Here is a 20,238-nt window from a genome sequence, read left to right on the forward strand (position 1 = left end):
CAAAGAGCCCGGGGTCACTGGGCTTGCTGCCCCTGCTCGGCGGAGCCGGGAGAACCCTCCGAAGGGCCGCGCGCAGCACCACCATGCCAACCCCTGGATCGTATGTACCCAGTCCGGGAGCAACCCATGTCTCTGCCCGTCTGCCCCAACAACCACCCATAATCCCCAGTGACTGCCAAGGCTTCTGGCTGTGTGGCTGACGGCTATCGCTGATTGGGAATTGGCAATCGTGGTTAAATGAGCACTTCACCTAACCCTAGTAGATCCCTGTGGGTGGGCAGGCCATGCAGCACGTTGGAGTCAATGCCGAGCATCCCAATCAGACCCTGATGCCTGGACACTGCGGGAGGTAACGCCACACATGCAGCAGCCAACATCCAAATACCCAGGGGATGGGACACAGCTCTGGGGACATGTTCATGTCACGGGGAGGGAACCATCACCCGATCCAGGTGACATTACGAATGGGTGTCCAGGGTACAGAGTCTGGGGTCCATTGAGGGGACTCGCTGCGGCCGGGTATGCGTGGGCACGGCGTTCCGGGTTGGGGGGTACCAATGGGGGAATGGAGGGTCTCGGGGTGGGAGTCACCGCTGTTTGTCAGTCTAACCCTTGCTCCCAATTTGCTATGGCAGGGATTTTGGACCCAGCAGAACTAGACCTAGTGGTGCTGCTGCTAGGCTGGCCGGCCAGACACTGGAGAAGGCGACAGCAGCAGCGTCTGCAGATGCTCAAGGCAGCGGCCCACGAGCCGGACCCTGCCCCCACACCAAGAGGACCCGGCCACCCATCAGGCCAGGGAGGGACCCAGAGGGGGAGTCCCGCGATGGTTCAGGGTATACAGGCGTCGCTGATCATTTGAACAGATGATGGACAGGGCGTACCACAGGAGACTCCACCTCAAAAAGGAGACGGTGCGGCACCTGTGACATGTCCTTGGGGACTTTGAACCACATGGAGGAGGAGGATACCCACTCCTGGTGGCCGTCAAGGTCACTGCAGCCCTGAACTTTTACACCACAGGATCATTCTGGGACAAGCTCGGCCGAAGGGCCTGTTTCAACGCTGTAAACATCTGTGACTCTATTCCAGGGCTCGAGCGAGGGCCTGTGTGGCATGCTGGAGTGACGCTGACATCTCCCTCGGAATGTCCCGGCCGCTGCCTATCATCTCCATCAGCTCTGGGATGACTTCTTCCACAGACTCAGCATCAGGCTGGGATCACGAGATTGTGCTCCAGAAGCCTATTCACTAACATTTTCACTGAGGTGTGTGGATCTGTGCTGGTGGAGGGTGGGGATGACAGCTGTGCTGCGACTATAACAGTTTCATCCTCGGAGCTTTCCTCCAAGGTGGTCTCCTGGGAGGCTGGAGAGGGTGCCGCCCTCTGATTGGAGACTTGCAGGAGAATGGACATGTGGTCAGTGGGAGGGACGGGTCAATCAGCAGTAAGGCAGTAACAACTCACATTTGACAAGAACCCCGTGTGGAGCCCGGTGGTTCCTCACCTCTGCGGCGTCCGCCAGACTCCGCGTTGGTGACCAATCTGTCGTCGGCCACACCAGTCACCTTTAGAACCCGCTCCTCAAAAGAGGTGAGGATTCTTGGGTCTGGTGTGCCACCGCCAGTCTGGGTCCTCTCCCGGCGATTACGAGAGCTTTTCCTGAGGAGACACAGAGAAGGGCACTGCTAGCCACATGCGTGGTTCAGTGGTGGGAGGGAAGGGTGGTGAAGGGTGAGGGGGCTGGAGGAGGGTTGGGGCCGCATGGAGAGTTGCGGGGTGGATGCTCCCGTGGGGGCGGACAGGACAGGTCTCTGGGGAGGGGGCATTGGTGTCTACTCATTCGTGCGGCTTGATGTAGATCATTGACCTTCTTCCTGCTGGTCACACTCCCGGCACTCTCAGCTGCCACCACCTCGTCCCAGGCAGCACTTGCTGCCCTGTGGCTAATCCTCTGGGACTCTCAGGGAAACAGGACATCCCTCCTGGCCTCCCTAGGTCAGTGTCCCCGAATCGTGGGGCTGGTTTCCTCAGCGCCATTGCTGCGAGCTGGCTGAGCAAGTGCTGCTTAAGTTCTGCTCGACCTTGTTAGCAGGGAGCTGGCAAATCGGCTGACGAGCCTTCATGAGCAGCGTGAAGCCCGTGAGGCCTCGTTAAGTGGACCAATAGCGTTGCCAGCCTCTCTGGGCAGAGGGCCGGGAAGCTCACGGCAATTCCTGCTTGCTACCACACTCAAATCTTTTTGGAGAATTGCAGCCGATGCATTTCCTTCCATAAAAAGGAGAAATAATCCACAACCACAACACTTTCAAATTAATTAATTCAATCCGCCCTCACACCAACAAGTTCCCAATTACAATATTTGTGCTCGAGTCAGAAACAGGTGCAAACGACAAGGTTGCACATTTGGTCCCCACAAAGTAGAAGCATCAGTCAATCTCCAGTTACACTCGGGACATCAGAATAAAGCCAAACTGGTGGATCAATCGTCTCCAGTAAAGCCAAAATAGGACCCAAATACATACTTATTTATGTTCTCCCTACAATCAACACAAACGTTCCAACTAAAGTCTGCTTACATACCTGCGGTGACTCCACATGACGGGGAGAGGTGCTGGTGAAAGATACTGGTGGCACATTTTCTTTTTGCTCATTCCCATTGTCTGCATTTATTTCAAGGTCACTAGTGCTTATGTCAGACTACAACAGAAAGCATACATGATAAACATCAAGACTAAAGGAGAGATTGTCACAATAGCCTTGTTTAAACAGAGACAGGATTATTTGCATAGTGGTTGAACTGCCAGCCGCTTTAAACTACAGAAGCAATAGAAATTGGAATAGAAACAAAAGCTGCAAAACCCAGATAATACACAGGGGTTCAAAAAACTAACTCCAGGGAAAGCAACAAAAACAAGCAAAATCCCAATATCTGAAGTATGTTGTCAACATAACGTACTGAAGAAATGATGAAATTGCAAACAGGGGCAGCACGGTGGCGCAGTGGTTAGCACTGCTGCCTCACGGCGCCGAGGTTCCAGGTTCAATCCTGGCCCCGGGTCACTGTCTGTGTGGAGTTTGCACATTCTCCCTGTGTTTGCGTGGGTTTTGCCCTCACAACTGAGTGCTGAGCTTGTGGCATTTGAGTGCTACAGTGAGAGTTTGGTGACTGAGGGAGTTAGGTGAGGAGGGAGTAAGGTTCTCCTTTAATTTAATTTCCTATATTTATCAAAGAGCGTGAAGGGAACCAGGAGTTTAGAGTACAGCTGACTGGGAGCAGAGTCGGAGGGCGGAGGTCCAGTTGGTCCAAGGGGCAGCTAATTCTGTAAAGTAAGAGGGGATGGAGGCTAGGGCAGTTGCATGCTCCTCCTGTAGGATGTGGGTGGTGAGGGATACCACTGGTGTCCCCGCTGACTATACCTGCGGGAAGTGCACCCAACTCCAGCTCCTCAGAGACCGTGTTAAGGTACTGGAGCTGGAGCTGGATGAACTTCGGATCATCCGGGAGGCAGAGGGGGTCATAGAGAAGAGTTACAGGGAGGTAGCCACACCAAAGGTACTGGACAAGAGTAGCTGGGTTACAGTCAGGGGAAAGAAAACTAACAGGCAGACAGTGCAGGGATCCCTCGTGGCCATTCCCCTTCAAAACAAGTATACCGTTTTGGATGCTGTTGGGGGGGATGACCTACCGGGGGAAGGCCCCAGCGGCCAGGTCTCTGGCACTGAGTCTGGCTCTGGGGCTCAGAAGGGAAGGGGGGAGCATAGAAAAGCAATAGTAATAGGAGATTCAATGGTTAGGGGAATAGATAGGAGATTCTGTGGTCGCGAGCGAGACTCCCGAAAGGTATGTTGCCTCCCGGGTGCCAGGGCCAGGGATGTCTCTGATCGTGTCTTCAGGATCCTGAAGGGGGAGGGTGAGCAGCCAGAAGTCGTGGTGCACATTGGTACCAACGATGTAGGTAGGAAAAAGGGTGTGGAGGTAATAAACAAGTTTAGGGAGTTAGGCTGGAAGTTAAGGGCCAGGACAGACAGAGTTGTCATCTCTGGTTTGTTGCCGGTGCCACGTGATAGCGAGGCTAGGAATAGGGAGAGAGTGCAGTTGAACACGTGGCTGCAGGAATGGTGTAGGAGGGAGGGCTTCAGGTATTTGGATAATTGGAGCGCATTCTGGGGAAGGTGGGACCTGTACAAGCAGGACGGGTTGCATCTGAACCAGAGGGGCACCAATATCCTGGGGGGGAGGTTTTCTAGTACTCTTCGGGAGGGTTTAAACTAATTTGGCAGGGGAATGGGAACCGGATCTGTAGTCCAGCAACTAAGGTAGACGATAGTCAGGACGCCAAAGCACGTAGTGATGCAGTGGGGAAGGTAACAATGACAAAGGAGAGTACTTGCAGGCAAGGAGATGGGTTGAAGTGTGTATACTTTAATGCAAGAAGCATCAGGAATAAGGTGGGTGAACTTAATGCATGGATCGGTACTTGGGACTACGATGTGGTGGCCATCACGGAAACTTGGATAGAAGAGGGGCAGAAATGGTTGTTGGAGGTCCCTGGTTATAGATGTTTCAACAAGATTAGGGAGGATGGTAAAAGAGGTGGGGGGGTGGCATTGTTAATTAGAGATAGTATAACAGCTGCAGAAAGGCAGTTCGAGGGGGATCTGCCTACTGAGGTAATATGGGTTGAAGTTAGAAATAGGAAAGGAGCAGTCACCTTGTTGGGAGTGTTCTATAGGCCCCCCAATAGCAGCAGAGATGTGGAGGAACAGATTGGGAAACAGATTCTGGAAAGGTGCAGAAGTCACAGGGTAGTAGTCATGGGCGACTTCAACTTCCCAAACATTGAGTGGAAACTCTTTAGATCAAATAGTTTGGATGGGGTAGTGTTTGTGCAGTGTGTCCAGGAAGCTTTTCTAACACAGTATGTAGATTGTCCGACCAGAGGGGAGGCCATATTGGATTTAGTACTTGGTAATGAACCAGGGCAGGTGATAGATTTGTTAGTGGGGGAGCATTTTGGAGGTAGTGACCACAATTCTGTGACTTTCACTTTAGTAATGGAGAGGGATAGGTGCGAGCAACAGGGCAAGGTTTATAATTGGGGGAAGGGTAAATACAATGCTGTCAGACAAGAATTGAAGTGCAGAAGTTGGGAACATAGGCTGTCAGGGAAGGACACAAGTGAAATGTGGAACTTGTTCAAGGATCAGGTACTGCGTGTCTTTGATATGCATGTCCCTGTCAGGCAGGGAAGAGATGGTCGAGTGAGGGAACCATGGTTGACAAGAGAGGTTGAATGTCTTGTTAAGAGGAAGAAGGAGACTTATGTAAGGCTGAAGAAACAAGGTTCAGACAGGGCGCTGGAGGGATACAAGATAGCCAGGAGGGAACTGAAGAAAGGGATTAGGAGAGCTAAGAGAGGGCATGAAAAATCTTTGGCGGGTAGGATCAAGGAAAACCCCAAGGCCTTTTACACATACGTGAGAAATATGAGAATGACTAGAGTGAGAGTAGGTCCGATTAAGGACAGTAGCGGGAGATTGTGTATTGAGTCTGAAGAGATAGGAGAGGTCTTGAACAAGTATTTTTCTTCAGTATTTACAAATGAGAGGGGCCATATTGTTGGAGAGGACAGCGTGAAGCAGACTGATAAGCTTGAGGAGATACTTGTCAGGAAGGAAGATGTGTTGCGCGTTTTGAAAAACTTGAGGATAGACAAGTCCCCCGGGCCTGACGGGATATATCCAAGGATTCTATGGGAAGCAAGAAATGAAATTGCAGAGCCGTTGGCAATGATCTTTTCGTCCTCGCTGTCAACAGGGGTGGTACCAGAGGATTGGAGAGTGGCGAATGTCGTGCCCCTGTTCAAAAAAGGGAATAGGGATAACCCTGGGAATTACAGGCCAGTTAGTCTTACTTCGGTGGTAGGCAAAGTAATGGAAAGGGTACTGAGGGATAGGATTTCTGAGCATCTGGAAAGGCATTGCTTGATTAGGGATAGTCAGCACGGATTTGTGAGGGGTAGGTCTTGCCTTACAAGTCTTATTGAATTCTTTGAGGAGGTGACCAAGCATGTGGATGAAGGTAAAGCAGTGGATGTAGTGTACATGGATTTTAGTAAGGCATTTGATAAGGTTCCCCATGGTAGGCTTATGCAGAAAGTAAGGAGGCATGGGATAGTGGGAAATTTGGCCAGTTGGATAACAAACTGGCTAACCGATAGAAGACAGAGAGTTGTGGTGGATGGCAAATATTCAGCCTGGAGCCCAGTTATCAGTGGCGTACCGCAGGGATCAGTTCTGGGTCCTCTGCTGTTTGTGATTTTCATTAACGACTTGGATGAGGGAGTTGAAGGGTGGGTCAGTAAATTTGCAGATGATACGAAGATTGGTGGAGTTGTGGATAGTGAGGAGGGCTGTTGTCGGCTTCAAAGAGACATAGATAGAATGCAGAGCTGGGCTGAGAAGTGGCAGATGGAGTTTAACCCTGACAAGTGTGAGGTTGTCCATTTTGGAAGGACAAATCTGAATGCGGAATACAGGGTTAACGGTAGGGTTCTTGGCAATGTGGAGGAGCAGAGAGATCTTGGGGTCTATGTTCATTGTTCTTTGAAAGTTGCCACTCAAGTGGATAGAGCTGTGAAGAAGGCCTATGGTGCTAGCGTTCATTAGCAGAGGGATTGAATTTAAGAGCCGTGAGGTGATGATGCAGCTGTACAAAACCTTGGTCAGGCCACATTTGGAGTACTGTGTGCAGTTCTGGTCACCTCATTTTAGGAAGGATGTGGAAGCTTTGGAAAAGGTGCAGAGGAGATTTACCAGGATGTTGCCTGGAATGGAGAGTAGGTCATACGAGGAAAGATTGAGGGTGCTGGGCCTTTTCTCATTGGAACGGAGAAGGATGAGGGGCGACTTGATAGAGGTTTATAAGATGATCAGGGGAATAGATAGAGTAGATAGTCAGAGACTTTTTCCCCGGGTGGAACACACCATTACAAGGGGACATAAATTTAAGATAAATGGTGGAAGATATAGAGGGGATGTCAGAGGTAGGTTCTTTACCCAGAGAGTAGTGGGGGCATGGAATGCACTGCCTGTGGTAGTAGTTGAGTCGGAAAATTTATGGACCTTCAAACGGCTATTGGATAGGTACTTGGATTAGGGTAGAATAAGGGAGTGTAGGTTAACTTCTTAAGGGCAGCACGGTAGCATTGTGGATAGCACAATTGCTTCACAGCTCCAGGGTCCCAAGTTCGATTTCGACTTGGGTCACTGTCTGTGTGGAGTCTGCACATCCTCCCCGTGACTGCGTGGGTTTCCTCCGGGTACTCCGGTTTCCTCCCACAGTCCAAAGATGTGCAGGTTGGGTGGATTGGCCATGACAAATTGTCCAAAATTCTATGATTAACCTAGGACAAAAGTTCGGCGCAACATCGTGGGTCGAAGGGCCTGTTCTGTGCTGTATTTCTCTATCTATCTAAACCCAAAGATGTGCAGGGTAGGAAAAAATGAATTGGGTAGTCTAAATTAAAAAAAAAAGAAATTGCAAACAGAACGAACATCTGCACTTGTTATAAACCCGACAGATCAGGAACAAATAGTTTGACAAAAGCTATCGGCTCCCAAAATTAAATTCAGTCTTACTTCCTGGTGCCTTTTCTATGCTTTATTGATTCAGCAATGTTATTTTTATTTGAAGAGGAAGGGGGAAAAATATAGGGCACATTTTAAAGAAAAAATGTTTATTTGTTATTCATCTTTCATATCTTACATGACTAAAGGGTGGCACAGTGACATAGTGGTTAACACTGCTGCCTCACGGTGCCGGGTCATTGTCCCTGTGGAGTTTGCACATTCTCCCCACGTCTGCGTGGGTTTCACTCCCACAACCCAAAGATGTGCAGGGTAGGTGGATTGGCCACACCAAATTGCCCCTTCATTGGACAAACAAATAATTGGGTACTCTAAATTTATTTTTAAATATATATTTTACATGACTAACAAATACAATGGGGTCTTTTGATTGGCCAGTTCACCTCTCTGGCCTTCTCTCCACACTTAACGCAGAACTTTCTTTTTGTTCTTTCGTACCACCTCTGCTTTTTTTCAGGAAAAATGTTATCCCTAATTCCAGTGTGGAACATCAAGAGGGAGAGCAGAATTGGGCTTGGCTTCAATTGTTTGCGTGGGTTTTGGCAGACTACATGCAGACAAATGGATCAAGGTGCCCCACAGAAATGACCACTTTGTTGAGGAGTAGTGAGATGCTGAGCTGGATTACTGCTGGGAGTTAGTGCCTTTGTAAAAGAGAAAAATTGGGACAAACCCCCAGAACACGCACTAGCATCAATATTTTAAGAGCTACATTCGAGCCAATAGCCAACTCCACCCCGAATCCCTCCACCCCCAACCCACAAACAAAAAGGGTAGCATTTAAGAAATACAACCAATAATTGATTACACAGAGTTTTCCTTTACCTGTGGCAACTTATTCGGATCTGGTACGTCTTCACTTTCCCACAGCTCTTTGCTGATCATGTCTCCAGACAACATCTGCTCTTCCGAAGTCTAAGCATTTTTCAAGGCAACAGTTAGCAGTATTCCCACTTGGATTTCAACTTCTATTTATATAGGACCTTAAACATAGTAAAACATCCAAGGCGCTTTGCAGGAGTATGACACACAGAGCCTAATAAGGTGATATCAGGGCAAATGACCAAACCTTGGTCAAAGACATAGGTTTTAGGGAATTGGTAAGAGAACTGGGAGGTAAAGAATCAGGTGGCAGGGAGGGTATTCCAGAGTGTGGAGCACAGGCAGGTGTGGAATGCATGGTAACCAATGGCAGAGCTGTTATGATTGGCTGGACAAAGAATTAGAGCAGGGCAGAGATTTCAGAGGGAAGAGGGCAGGAGGAGATTTCAGATACAGAAGGATTTGAAAACAAGGATGAAAATGTTAAAAATCAAGATGCTGCCGTACCAAGGAACAGTGTCGGTCAGTGAGCACAGGGATAATCGGGATGGGGACTTGCAATGTGTTAAGACAAGAGAAGCAGCGTTTTGAATGAGTTTTAAAAACCTGAAAAGATAAGACATGGAAACTAGAGAAATTGTAGATAGATTTAATTTATCTAGCATCATTTGTGACCTCAGGACATCCCAAAGCATTTCACGGTCAATGATGTACTTTTGTAGATCCTGTTGTAGAGAAATGCAACAGCCAATTTGCGCACAGCAAGCTTCTACAAAAGCAATCTGATGTTGGTTGAGGGATAAATGTCAGCCAGGATATCAGAAGAATTCCTCTGCTCTTCTAGTGTAGTGAGATCTTTTATGTCCACCCAAAAGAAGCAGACAGGGCCTTAGTTTCAACATTATATTCAAAAATGGCACCTCCAATAGTGCAGTACACCCTCAGTGCAACACTGGAGTGACAACCTGGACTTGAGTGGGTTGAACTGACAATTTGTGACTCAGGAGGCAAGATGCTACCCCACTGGGTCACGGCTGACACTTCAACCCACTTTGACAACACACTGACTATAAAGTAAAACTGATGCAAAATTCTATGGTATTATCACAGCATAAATTAATTTTCGGTATAAATGCATGTACAAATGTGTGGAAATTCAAAGTGAATCAATTTTTTCTAGGAGACATTGACCTGCCTGCTCAGGTAGATGTAATGGTCCATTGCACTACCAAGGAGGAGGAAGTTCCCTTGGGGTCCTGGTCAAACATTCCCTCAGCAAATAAGATTGGATAGTCTTTTGTGGGAACATGCCGTGCACAAATTGCCTGTGATGTTTACCCACACAACACAAACAAATTTGTTGATTGTGAAGTGCTTTGGAATGACCTGAGGATGTAATGATATCTATTTAAAAGCAAGCTAGGTGTTTCTTTGTGTTTCTTTAATGGTCAAGATGGCCACTGGCTCCAGCATGTCTAAATGTCCAAGAGATGGCTTTAGTCTTCCTCCACACAGTATTAACAAATTAATTAAGCCAGGAAGACACTATGATGTGAGCAACACCTGCCTATGGAACATTCAACCTGAAATGAGACCGTCAGAGGCACATTAACTCATTAATATGCACTCCAGCCAGCTCAAAACTAATGGTTTATTGAAACCGGTGACTGGGAAGAACAGAATGAAACATGGAATTAGGATGAAATGGAACTAAAATTGAGGGCTGAAATGAGCTGTGAGACTGTTAGTGAAGACTCTCACTTTCTTCACTGCTGTTAAGAATAGACGGTATCAGGTATTTTAATTTTATTGCTGTCAGCACTGCTGCCTCACGGCGCTGAGGTCCCAGATTCGATCCCGGCTCCAAGTCACTGTCCGTGTGGAGTTTGCACATTCTCCCCGTGTTTGCGTGGGTTTCGCCCCCACAACCCAAATATATGCAGGGTAGGTGGATTGGCCACACTAAATTGCCCCTTAATTGGAAAAATTAATTGGGTACTCTAACAATTTTTGCTGTTGCTGTGAATAAACTGGCGCTGTTCTGCTTATTTCACATTTTTATAAATTCATTAATTCAGATTGTGAGCTTAGTTTTGAGTGCTAATAATACAATTTTAGAGACACAAGCAATCCTAGATTGAGAGAGTTCTAAAAGCTACTTGCTTTTGGAGGGTCAGAAAACCACGGGACTGCATCTTCTTGGAAGCCAGTAAGGCTGGGCAGCATGGTAGCACAAGTGGATAGCACTGTGGCTTCACAGTGCCAGGTTTGATTCCCCGCTGGGTCACTGTCTGTGCCCGTTCTCCCGGTGTCTGCGTGGGTTTCCTCCGGGCGCTCCGGTTTCCTCCCACAGTCCAAAGACGTGCAGGTTAGGTGGATTGGCCATGATAAATTGCCCTTCGTGACCAAAAAGGTTAGGAGGGGTTATTGGGATAGGGTGGAAGTGAGGGCTTAAGTGGGTCGGTGCAGACTCGATGGGCCGATTGGCCTCCTTCTGTATGTTCTATGTATGATAGGCAACGGCACATAGAAAAGCTACATTTGTTTGCCACCAGTGGGATTTAAGAAAATAAAACTCTAGTTCAAGGAGGTTTTCTTTTTGAAAATACTGTCATTCAGATTATTTTATAGCCAACAAACAATATAAGCAGCACAATGGCAGGAAGAGATGCCAAGATACGAGTGTTTTAAAAGACAGGAATGAGGAATCCTGAAACAAACAGGATTCCGGTGTGAAGTACATAGATCAATTAGCAACATTTGGTGAAGTTGCAAATGTGCAGAAAGAGAATACAAGATCAAAGGGAGAAGGACTGGATGAAAAAGACAGTAGCAGCGAGGTGGGGAGATGGAAGAAGAGTGCTTGATCTCACATTGGTAGGCAGAGTACCTAAAGGGCAAGCTCACAGCCCACAAAACTGTTCAAATTATTTGAAAAATACTTTCCAAAAAGTCAATGTGTGTGTAATTGTATATACAAAAAATAGGCATTAGAAACACAAGGTGGAAGGGGCAAACTGCTGAGTAATTGGACATTGAGAGATTAGCGAGTTAGGGTTCTGCTGAGTGGATGTGAAAAGGAGCCTCCACCTAGTCATCCGGAAATGAATTGCAGGTAAATGTTACAGCACTGGAAGAAAATCTAGCAGATCTACCAGGGAGGACTACAGACACAAAGTGTTTTTAACCGTAATACAGTTGAAAGACGAGGCAAAAAACAAAAAATGTTGATCCAAAAGAGATGATTGGCGCACAGTTGGTGAGTAATAGTGCTGCTGCAAGGCAAGGGCATAGAGCAAATTGCGCTAATATATCTGGACAATGAAGCAGTGAGTTTCCAAATATCAATGAAGTCCAAGAAGCCATTGTAGCCAATGCACAGTTAGAAAGGTTTGCGCCAATTGTTTTTGAGAGAAAAAAAAGAATTGGCTGAGGTACTAACTCTTTGCTCCAGTTAGTCACAAAAATGTGGATGCAGGGCCACCTTAACCAGTAGCGCCAGCCTAATAATGTTCACTTCTAAGTCAGGGAGTTATGGGTTCAGTCTGCACACTTGGTGAACACTCCGGTGAAGTACAGAGGGAGAGATACATTCTCAAGAGATGCCAACTTTGGGATGAAACTTTAAACCAACGTTCCGTTCCGCGACTCAAATTCCATGCAATTATTTAGAAAGCAAGGAATTATCCTGGTGCCCTGGCCAACATTAATTCAACCAACATCAGAAACACATTAACAGGTGATTCATTGTGCAAGTTATTTGTGGCATATTGCTGTGCGCAAATTGGCTGCCGCATTTGCCTGCAAAATACAATAGCACCTACAGTTCCAAAGCAGTTGATTGGCTGTGAAATATTTAGATATCCAGAGGGCTTAAAATGCCACCGTTTAAATGCAAATTAATAACCTTGCGCCAGCTCATACTATCCTCAGACAAACAAATGGTGTCAGTTTAATAGCATATTGACACATGTTGTGGACACATGGCAAACAGACGGAGATCAAAGCTGCTGTACCTCTTGTTTGCATACAGAGCGTGTGATAGGAATAAACAGGATTCTCATCTTTCAAGTTACTTTACAGGCACCCAAGTGCGCAGTTCATGCACACTGTTGAGGGTGATAGGGTAGGAGAGAGCAGCCTGGTTTGCAGACTTGGTTACAAATGCAATTATTCCTGCTACAGAGTGCGGGTATGCTTTTCAGCAATGGCATAATGGATTCAGCTGCAACGTCTTCTTGAAAGTTTCTGTTTTATGGTGAGAACAGGATTATCATTTTTAATAATGCATTACAGTCAACTGCGCTGCAGATGGAAATGTATTCAAAAACATGTTTACTGTAGGAGATTGGATGCTGGTCTCCTTCTGTGATGCAGCAGCCTGGTATAATGCCATTCTGTTTTTCACTGATGTCTGTTCCTGCATATCTGCCAACTCCGTACCAACCTTAGATTCAGTTTTATCAGGGCTTGTTCCAGGCGAGGTATGGTCTGCATGAAGTGCAAACAGAGCCAGGTTCAACATTAATCAATAAATCTCCACATCAAAGCAAAAAACACCCTTTAAAATGCTAATACAATTAGTCTTCTAATGCGGCACGCTCTCTTCCCCCCCCCTTCTGTCAATATCAACCAGGGTAAAGGGAGAGTTGGCACGACCCATCTAGCAATGACTTTAGCTCACATCAGATTTTATAACAGCTGACCAAGCATGTCTCAATTTTCCCTCCAGTTGGTTACTCACTACTGACAGCTTTCCCTTTAGCAAGAGTAAGCATGGAACCAGCAGGAGCATCTGAATCTGCAAGTTTCCAAAAAAAAAAATAAGAACATTCATTTTATTTCCCCAAAGTGATACATCTCATACTGTATGAAATGCATAACTTGCATTTACATAGCATCTTTTAACACAAGGGGTAAGGTGCGAAGAAACACTTGTCACTGCACTGGAAGCAAGGTTGGATGACAAACAGACAATAGAGAGTAGAGGAGAGGAAAGCGTATGAAGCTCAATTTGGGAGATTGAAAGGGGCCAGAGGTTTTCCACCCTCTTCTCAGGGGCTAAACTACAACTCGCCCTCTATTGCATTACACCTTGGGCCATCTGCCAATACGCTTCACCCCTGCTCAAGGGGGATCATTTCCAAAGCAGGTCCATATCTCCGAAATTGAAATGCAATCTTTATGCAGTGAATGAGATGCATTGTGCTTCAGTGCCTATAAAATCAATCCATTTGCTGCGGCATTAGACTAGATATAGCAGAGGATAGCTACAGAACATTCTACTCCTGACCTCCGTGCAGTAGAGTGAAGAGAGGGAGCAAAAAAGACAATATATCTCAGGCCAAGCTAGAAATTGTTTATTGTAACAAAGAAACACACAAGCGACAAGAATACTTAACTTTTATATTGTGTTGGAGTTCAAAACTCACCGCCATTTTCACCTGCCAAACTTCAAAAACTGCTTCCTGATGAGGGAAATAAAATGCTGCTCTTTCATTTGTGCAGTGCACAATCAGGAAGCAGCTTCCAGGCCCCCGGAGTCAAGAGCTTTCAGACAGACCTACCAACTCCCAACTGGTGCAGAGGCAGCAGAGAGAACATCAAAAACAGCAGGGAACTGATGTTGCAAGTAGGCCATGATATTACTGCACAAGGGGTGGGTAGGGGAGATGTTGCTCCTTTAGTCAAAATCAAGGTTGTAAAGCACACCTTGGCTCACGGAGCTCCATCTCACCAGTGGCCTAACAATATGGTTCATCTCAGTGGACTGTGAAACACATTTGGCCACAGCCTTACGAGCTCAGAATACTGAACAGTCGCTCAAGGCAGATCAAAGATGCAAATGAAGTGACTGGAGCATGTGTTTACACATTTCCAGGAAATGCTCGATAATGGAGACACTGCATTAACTGCACCACAGGAAGCAAATTAATCTAGTCTGTTTTCTTGCAGACAGCCCGATTCCATTGTCATTTGTTCAAATCACAAATTATATATTCCGAATTTGGGGGGAGGTGAGGAAGGTTGCAGTGGGGAACATGATTGAAGAAAAGGGAATGCAAAGAGAAAGAGGCTGGAAAATAAAACTAAAGACAGGCTTCATATATTTGTTCTCGTTATAGGCCTAAATCTCAGTTTTAAACGTGCATCTCTATCCACAACTTCAACACATCCAGCCACAACAGTTCAGAATGCATGGTTACAGTTTGTGGATGATGTCCAATTGAAGGTTTAACATGAGCACCACACAGTTGCTGATGTGGAACATCCAGGGAGTCAGCAGTCGGGGGTCTGCTGAATCCCAGGACTCAGCTGGGTACTAGTCAGATGCCGAGCCTCTGGACAAGGTTATCATGGAGCTGATGCAGATGTTAGAACATGGCCGTGAGATTCAGGAGGGGATGTCAGCAACATCCCGATTGGAGGAGTCCCAAAGGCTATGGGCGCAGGAGATGCAGACAATCTGTGGCACCAAGGCCAACAATGCTCGGGAGGCGGCGGCACTGGAAAGTCTGCAGCAAGAGGTCAGCGAGCGGCGATGTCCAAGGCCGAGGGCCTCAACATCATGTCTCAGTTGCTAAGGGGTGTGTCTCAGACGCAGGTGGGCATTGCCGAGGCACTGCAGAGTATGGCCCAGTCACTGAGGAGCATCGCTGATGGCATCAACACCATGGTGCAGACAAATGGAGAGGTGCTAGGACCAGCGGAGCCAGATGGCGCAGAGGCCTCTGGAGCTCACTCCAGCTGCATCTCCGTTCCAGGGCCCTACAGGCACAGTCAGCGAGGAAGCACTGGAGGCCAACTCGGGGCCTGCCACCAAGGAGACAATGGTGGTCTTCAGTTCTTCACTGTAGCTAGGTGGAACGAAAATGACAAATGTTCACAATTAAAACATGTTACACCTGATACATGCGAGACCTCGGTCACGCTAGTATATTCAGTGGGCCTGCCCCTCTTCCCTACTCCCTGCCCACCAGGCACAGTGGTACAAGATCAAATGCCCCCCGATGCAGACTCCGTTCAGAGGATGGGTTTAAGCGTGCTGTCAGCAGAGAGACAGGAACAATCACACTATGGCATAGATCAAGGAGCAAGAGCTTACTTCACAGCGAGCGATCTTCACTCTCCTGCCTTGCATTTTGACCCGCTGACAGTGCTGACACAGGCCCATCACATTGGGGTGATGCTGCACAGACACTGGAGGGGGAAACAGGGTAGTTTGGGAGGAGGGGGGAAGAGCTGCCACACCCTCCATCCTCCAGCTCCTCCCCAGTCTCATGCACCACCCCCTCCTGGTCCACATCCTCCTCCTCAGATGAAGCCGCATGTCCCTCTTCCTCCAGTACGTTACCCTGTTGTGATGCCAGCTTGTGGAGGGCACAGCAGACCGCCAGCAGAGGAGGGGGGGGGGGGGGGGGGGGGGGGGGGAGGTGTAGCTGCAGTGCACCACCAGAACTGTCCAGGCATCAAAACATCATTTTCAGCAGTCCGATGCACCGCTTAATTACAGCACGGGCACCAACTCAGGTTTGGTTATATCAGGTCTCTGTGACCATCAGCATATAACCAAGAACAGGGCTCAGGCCTGGAAGTGTCTGGCAGGACAGACAGGCAGCGGCTTCAGTTGCCCTTATTATGGGTCCCAGCACCCCCCACCCCCCCCCCCCCCCCCACCCCGCCACCCTCGTTCTGCACGCCTGAAAATGGAAATGGCTACTCACCTCTCAGTTCCCCATAGCAGCCATTGCGCCAGCTTCATGTTTTTAAAAAGGAATATTAAACAATGCCCACGTGATTTCTCGCTGGGGAGCCGGTTAATTCCCAGGTGGCCGTTACATTCAACTTCAATCTCACTAATGAGATGGAAACTGGCACTAATTGGGGTCAATGATATTCACACCATATTTGGGAGTGATCCAGAACACTCCATCGGGAGAGAGTTGGTTAGATGGCAAACTGATTCGCGCCTGGAATTTGGCCTTTCCTGCTATTTAACCGATTAAATTGTACCCAGTGTTCTGGATATATCTTGATACCATTTAATAGGTCAAACAATTCCAAGTCACTAAGACTGAAAAACGTTTTTGTCCCCAACACCTCCATCATTTCCTTAGCTCAGTTCTCTAATGTTGCAGTACATCCATAGCCCGTGCCTCAATGGAGAATGAGACAATCAAGTAAAAGCAAAATACTAGTTCTGTAGAAGGGTCATATGGACTCTTTTTTCTCCACCGATGCTACCAGGGCTGCTGAGTTTATTCAGTATTTTCTGTTTTTATTTCAGACATAATTTGGCCAGCTCGGTGGCACAAGTGATTAGCACTGTGGCTTCACAGCGCCAGGGTCCCAGGCTCGATTCCGGCCTTGGGTCACTGTCTGTGCGGAGTCTGCACGTTCTCCCCGTGTCTGCGTGGGTTTCCTCCGGGTGCTCCGGTTCCCTCCCACAGCCCAAAGGTGTGCGGGTTAGGTGGATTGGCCATAATAAATTGCCCTTCGGTTAGGTGGGGTTACTGGGTTATGGGGTGGAGGTGTGGGCTTAAGTGGGTGCTCTTTCCAAGAGCTGGTGCAGACTCGATGGGCCGAATGGCCTCCTTCTGCACTGTATGTTCTATAATTTGAGCTTTATTTCCCAGTGACTTGTATTCCACATTTTAACCAGATAATTCAACTTGGCGTGCTTCATTGACTGTAGCTCCAGTGTCTGGATACGTTCACTAGGACCATATTAAACTAAGTATGTGTTAGCAATTTAAATAAATAATTATATCGACTCCCCCGACCCCTCAAAATCACCTAGTTTGGTATGAGCCAGGAATTGGAGTCCTTTTCATTGGGCTTCTGCTTTGCCCTTCAATCAAAAGGACAAGAGCAGACTAGGGGTTGGCATGTACTCCAGTTTTTTCCTTTGTTTCTGAAATTTCACACCTCACTTGCTCCAGATTGTGCTTGGTTTAGATTGTTTGTTCATGCCAAATGTCATGAGAATGTCACTTTAAGAAATGTTTGACTGCTCATGTTACTACAGTGATGTCAGAGTGTGGGTGGAGCTGAGCTCTGGCTCTGCTTTTTAGTTTCATTTTGAGAAAAGCTTGGGTGTGTCTGTGTTTCTTTTTTGGTTTTGTTTTTTTGAGTGTTAGAGCTGAAGTCAGACAGAGCAGCTGTACTGCTGTTCTCTCTGCCATGAAAAACTGTCTCTTAATCATTTGGTGAATTCGGAATTATAAATGTTCTGAGTAGTGACTTTAACCTGATGTGCTTCTGTTAAAGGTTATGTTTTTTGTAAGTCTTCTGGATGTTAAAAGGACAGTGTAAGCATTACTTAGTGTTGTATTCTTTAGGGGTTGTATTTGAATTAATGGTTGCTAAGATGTACACTGTTTTAAAAAGGTGAACTTGAGTCAATAGAATAAACATTGTTTTGCTTTAAAAAATACTTTTCCATTTCTGTTGTACCACACCTGTAGAGTGGGCCGTGTGCTCCCCATACCACAATCTAGTAAAAGTTGTGGGTCAGGTCAACTCCATGATACACTTTGGGGTTCTCTAACCCCTGGCCCATAACACAAATTAAAGCACCTTTGTCCCACCTTTTCCATGAAGCAGTGCGTTTAGCACACTGCGAAAACATTCATCTTCAAAAAGAAGCCACAAAGACTTATTGAAATAGATGACAAATTGCTACACCACAAAAAGTCAAAAAATGCCCGGCATCTGGCGTACAATGCGACTCCTCCCCAAATTACTCTGTAATTACATTCTGACTCAAGTATTTTTTATGAAGTCTGACACCATGCCAATATGGCCTAGCATTAGGAATGTATTCATAGAACATGGCTGCTTCTCCTCCCAAACAAACAGCACCAACAGCTCATTATTTTGGCTCACCCCTCGACTCTGATCAAAGAGATAGAAACTGGGCACCTTGCGCTCTCTCAGAATGTCACAATGTCAAAATGTGATAGAAATGTAGCTCGCAGTGGACTCATTTTCCATACTGCATTGAAGCAGCACATCCCTCCTATCTGTTGCCAATACCCATTGGGAGGGAGAGAGGGGGGGTTGGGCATTTAAAAAGAAATAGCTGTGTGTCGGCCCACATTGGACGACTTCCTGTTTGTAGACTCCAAAATGAAATGCAGACTTTGAAAGCATTTACTGTTTAGTTTTCATTCTTCAAAATCTCCAGCCTGCTCTGTTGAAAAGCAGTGTGAGGATCTGGCCAAGGTAGGCTGGGAAGAGTTATTTGTGAGGAATTCTACAGGAGAGCTGTGGGGAGGCATTCAAAAAGGAAACAGGGAGGGTACAGGCCCAACATGTTCCCTCGAGGGTGATAATAATAATCTTTATTGTCACAAGTAGGGTTACATTAACACTGGAATGAAGTTACTGTGAAAAGCTCCTAGTCGCCACATTCCGGCGCCTGTTCGGGTCACAGAGGGAGAATTCAGAATGTCCAATTCACCTGACAAGCATGTCTTTCGGGACTAGAGGGAGGAAATCGGAGCACCCGGAGGAAACCCATGCAGACACGGGGAGAACATGCAGACTCCACACAGACAGTGACCCAAGCCGGGAATCGACCCCGGGACCCTGGAGCTGTGAAGTAACAGCGCTAACCACTGTGCTACCGTACTGCCCATAGGAAGGAGTAACAAGCCCAGGGAAAAATGCTTGGCCAGAGATATTCAGGATTCGATAAGGAAAAGAGGCTTTTAACAATTACACGGGAACAAATCAACAGAGGCATTAGATGGAGCTTAAGAAAACAATTAGATGAGGAAAGAGGGGATATGAGAAAGCTCTGGCTGGAAAGGTAGGGAAAATCCCAAGATATTCTATAAATATATCAATGGGAAGAGGATAACCAGGGAAAGAATGAGGCCCAATCTGTGGGTGGAGCCAGAGGACATTTGTCGGGTATTGAACAAATATTTCACATCTGTCTTCACCCAAGAGAATGAGGAAGTAGGTATGGAACTCAGGAGAGGGCGGCACGGTGGTGCAGTGGTTAGCACTGCTGCCTCACAGCAGCAATCTGGGTTCAATCCAGAGTTTGCGCATTCTCCTCCAGTCTGCGTGGGTCCCACCCCCACAACCCAAAGATGTGCAGGGTAGGCGGATCGACCACACTAAATTGCCCCTTAATTGGAAAAGAAAAGAATTGGGTACTCTAAATCTATTTTTTAAAAATGGAACTCAGATTGAGGTTCTTGACCAAATTGACTTGGGAGTGACGCGGTATTGGACATGTTGGCAGATTTCAAAGTGGTCAAATCTCCAGATCTGGATGAATTGTGTCCCAAGCTGCTGTGGGAGGCGAGGGAGGAGAATGTCGGGGTTTTGACCCAAAATTTTAATTCCTCTCTGGCCATGGGGGAAGTGCCAGGAGTGGAGAACAGCTAATGTGGTCCCATTATTTATGAAAGGCTGCAGAGATAAGCCAGGGAACTACAGACCAGTGAGTCTTAGTGTTCGGGAAACTATTGGGAGAAATTTCTGAAGGAGAGAATCTATCTCCACTTGGAGAGGCAAGGTTTGATCAAGGATGGTCAGCGTGGCTTTGTCGGAGGAAGGTCATGCCGAGCTAATTTGATTGAATTTTTTGAGGTGGTGACCAGGTGTGTATTTGAGAGTAGGATTTCAGCAAAGCCTTTAACAACATCCCACATGAGAGACTTACAAAAGGCGGCCAATGAACATGGAATATTTTGTTAATACAAATTAGCGGCACGGTAGCACAGTGGTTAGCACAGTTTCTT

General features: G+C 47.0%; 1 protein-coding gene across 7 annotated transcripts in view; it reads right to left on the reverse strand.

The window, feature by feature from the left end:
- The window catches only part of lima1a (LIM domain and actin binding 1a), a 146,887-nt gene that overhangs the window by 16,987 nt on the left and 109,662 nt on the right, over positions 1-20,238 (reverse strand). For all 7 annotated transcript variants that reach the window (XM_038786542.1, XM_038786543.1, XM_038786539.1 and 4 more), the window contains 3 exons: positions 12,816-12,967; positions 8,480-8,569; positions 2,585-2,701 (listed from right to left, as the gene is read on the reverse strand). In XM_038786542.1, the coding sequence (XP_038642470.1) occupies positions 2,585-2,701; positions 8,480-8,569; positions 12,816-12,967 (359 nt within the window). The remainder of the gene's footprint in view (positions 1-2,584; positions 2,702-8,479; positions 8,570-12,815; positions 12,968-20,238) is intronic.

The sequence above is a fragment of the Scyliorhinus canicula genome, chromosome 28 (genome assembly GCF_902713615.1).
Source record: "Scyliorhinus canicula chromosome 28, sScyCan1.1, whole genome shotgun sequence".
In the NCBI taxonomy this organism is placed as follows: Eukaryota; Metazoa; Chordata; class Chondrichthyes; order Carcharhiniformes; family Scyliorhinidae; genus Scyliorhinus; species Scyliorhinus canicula.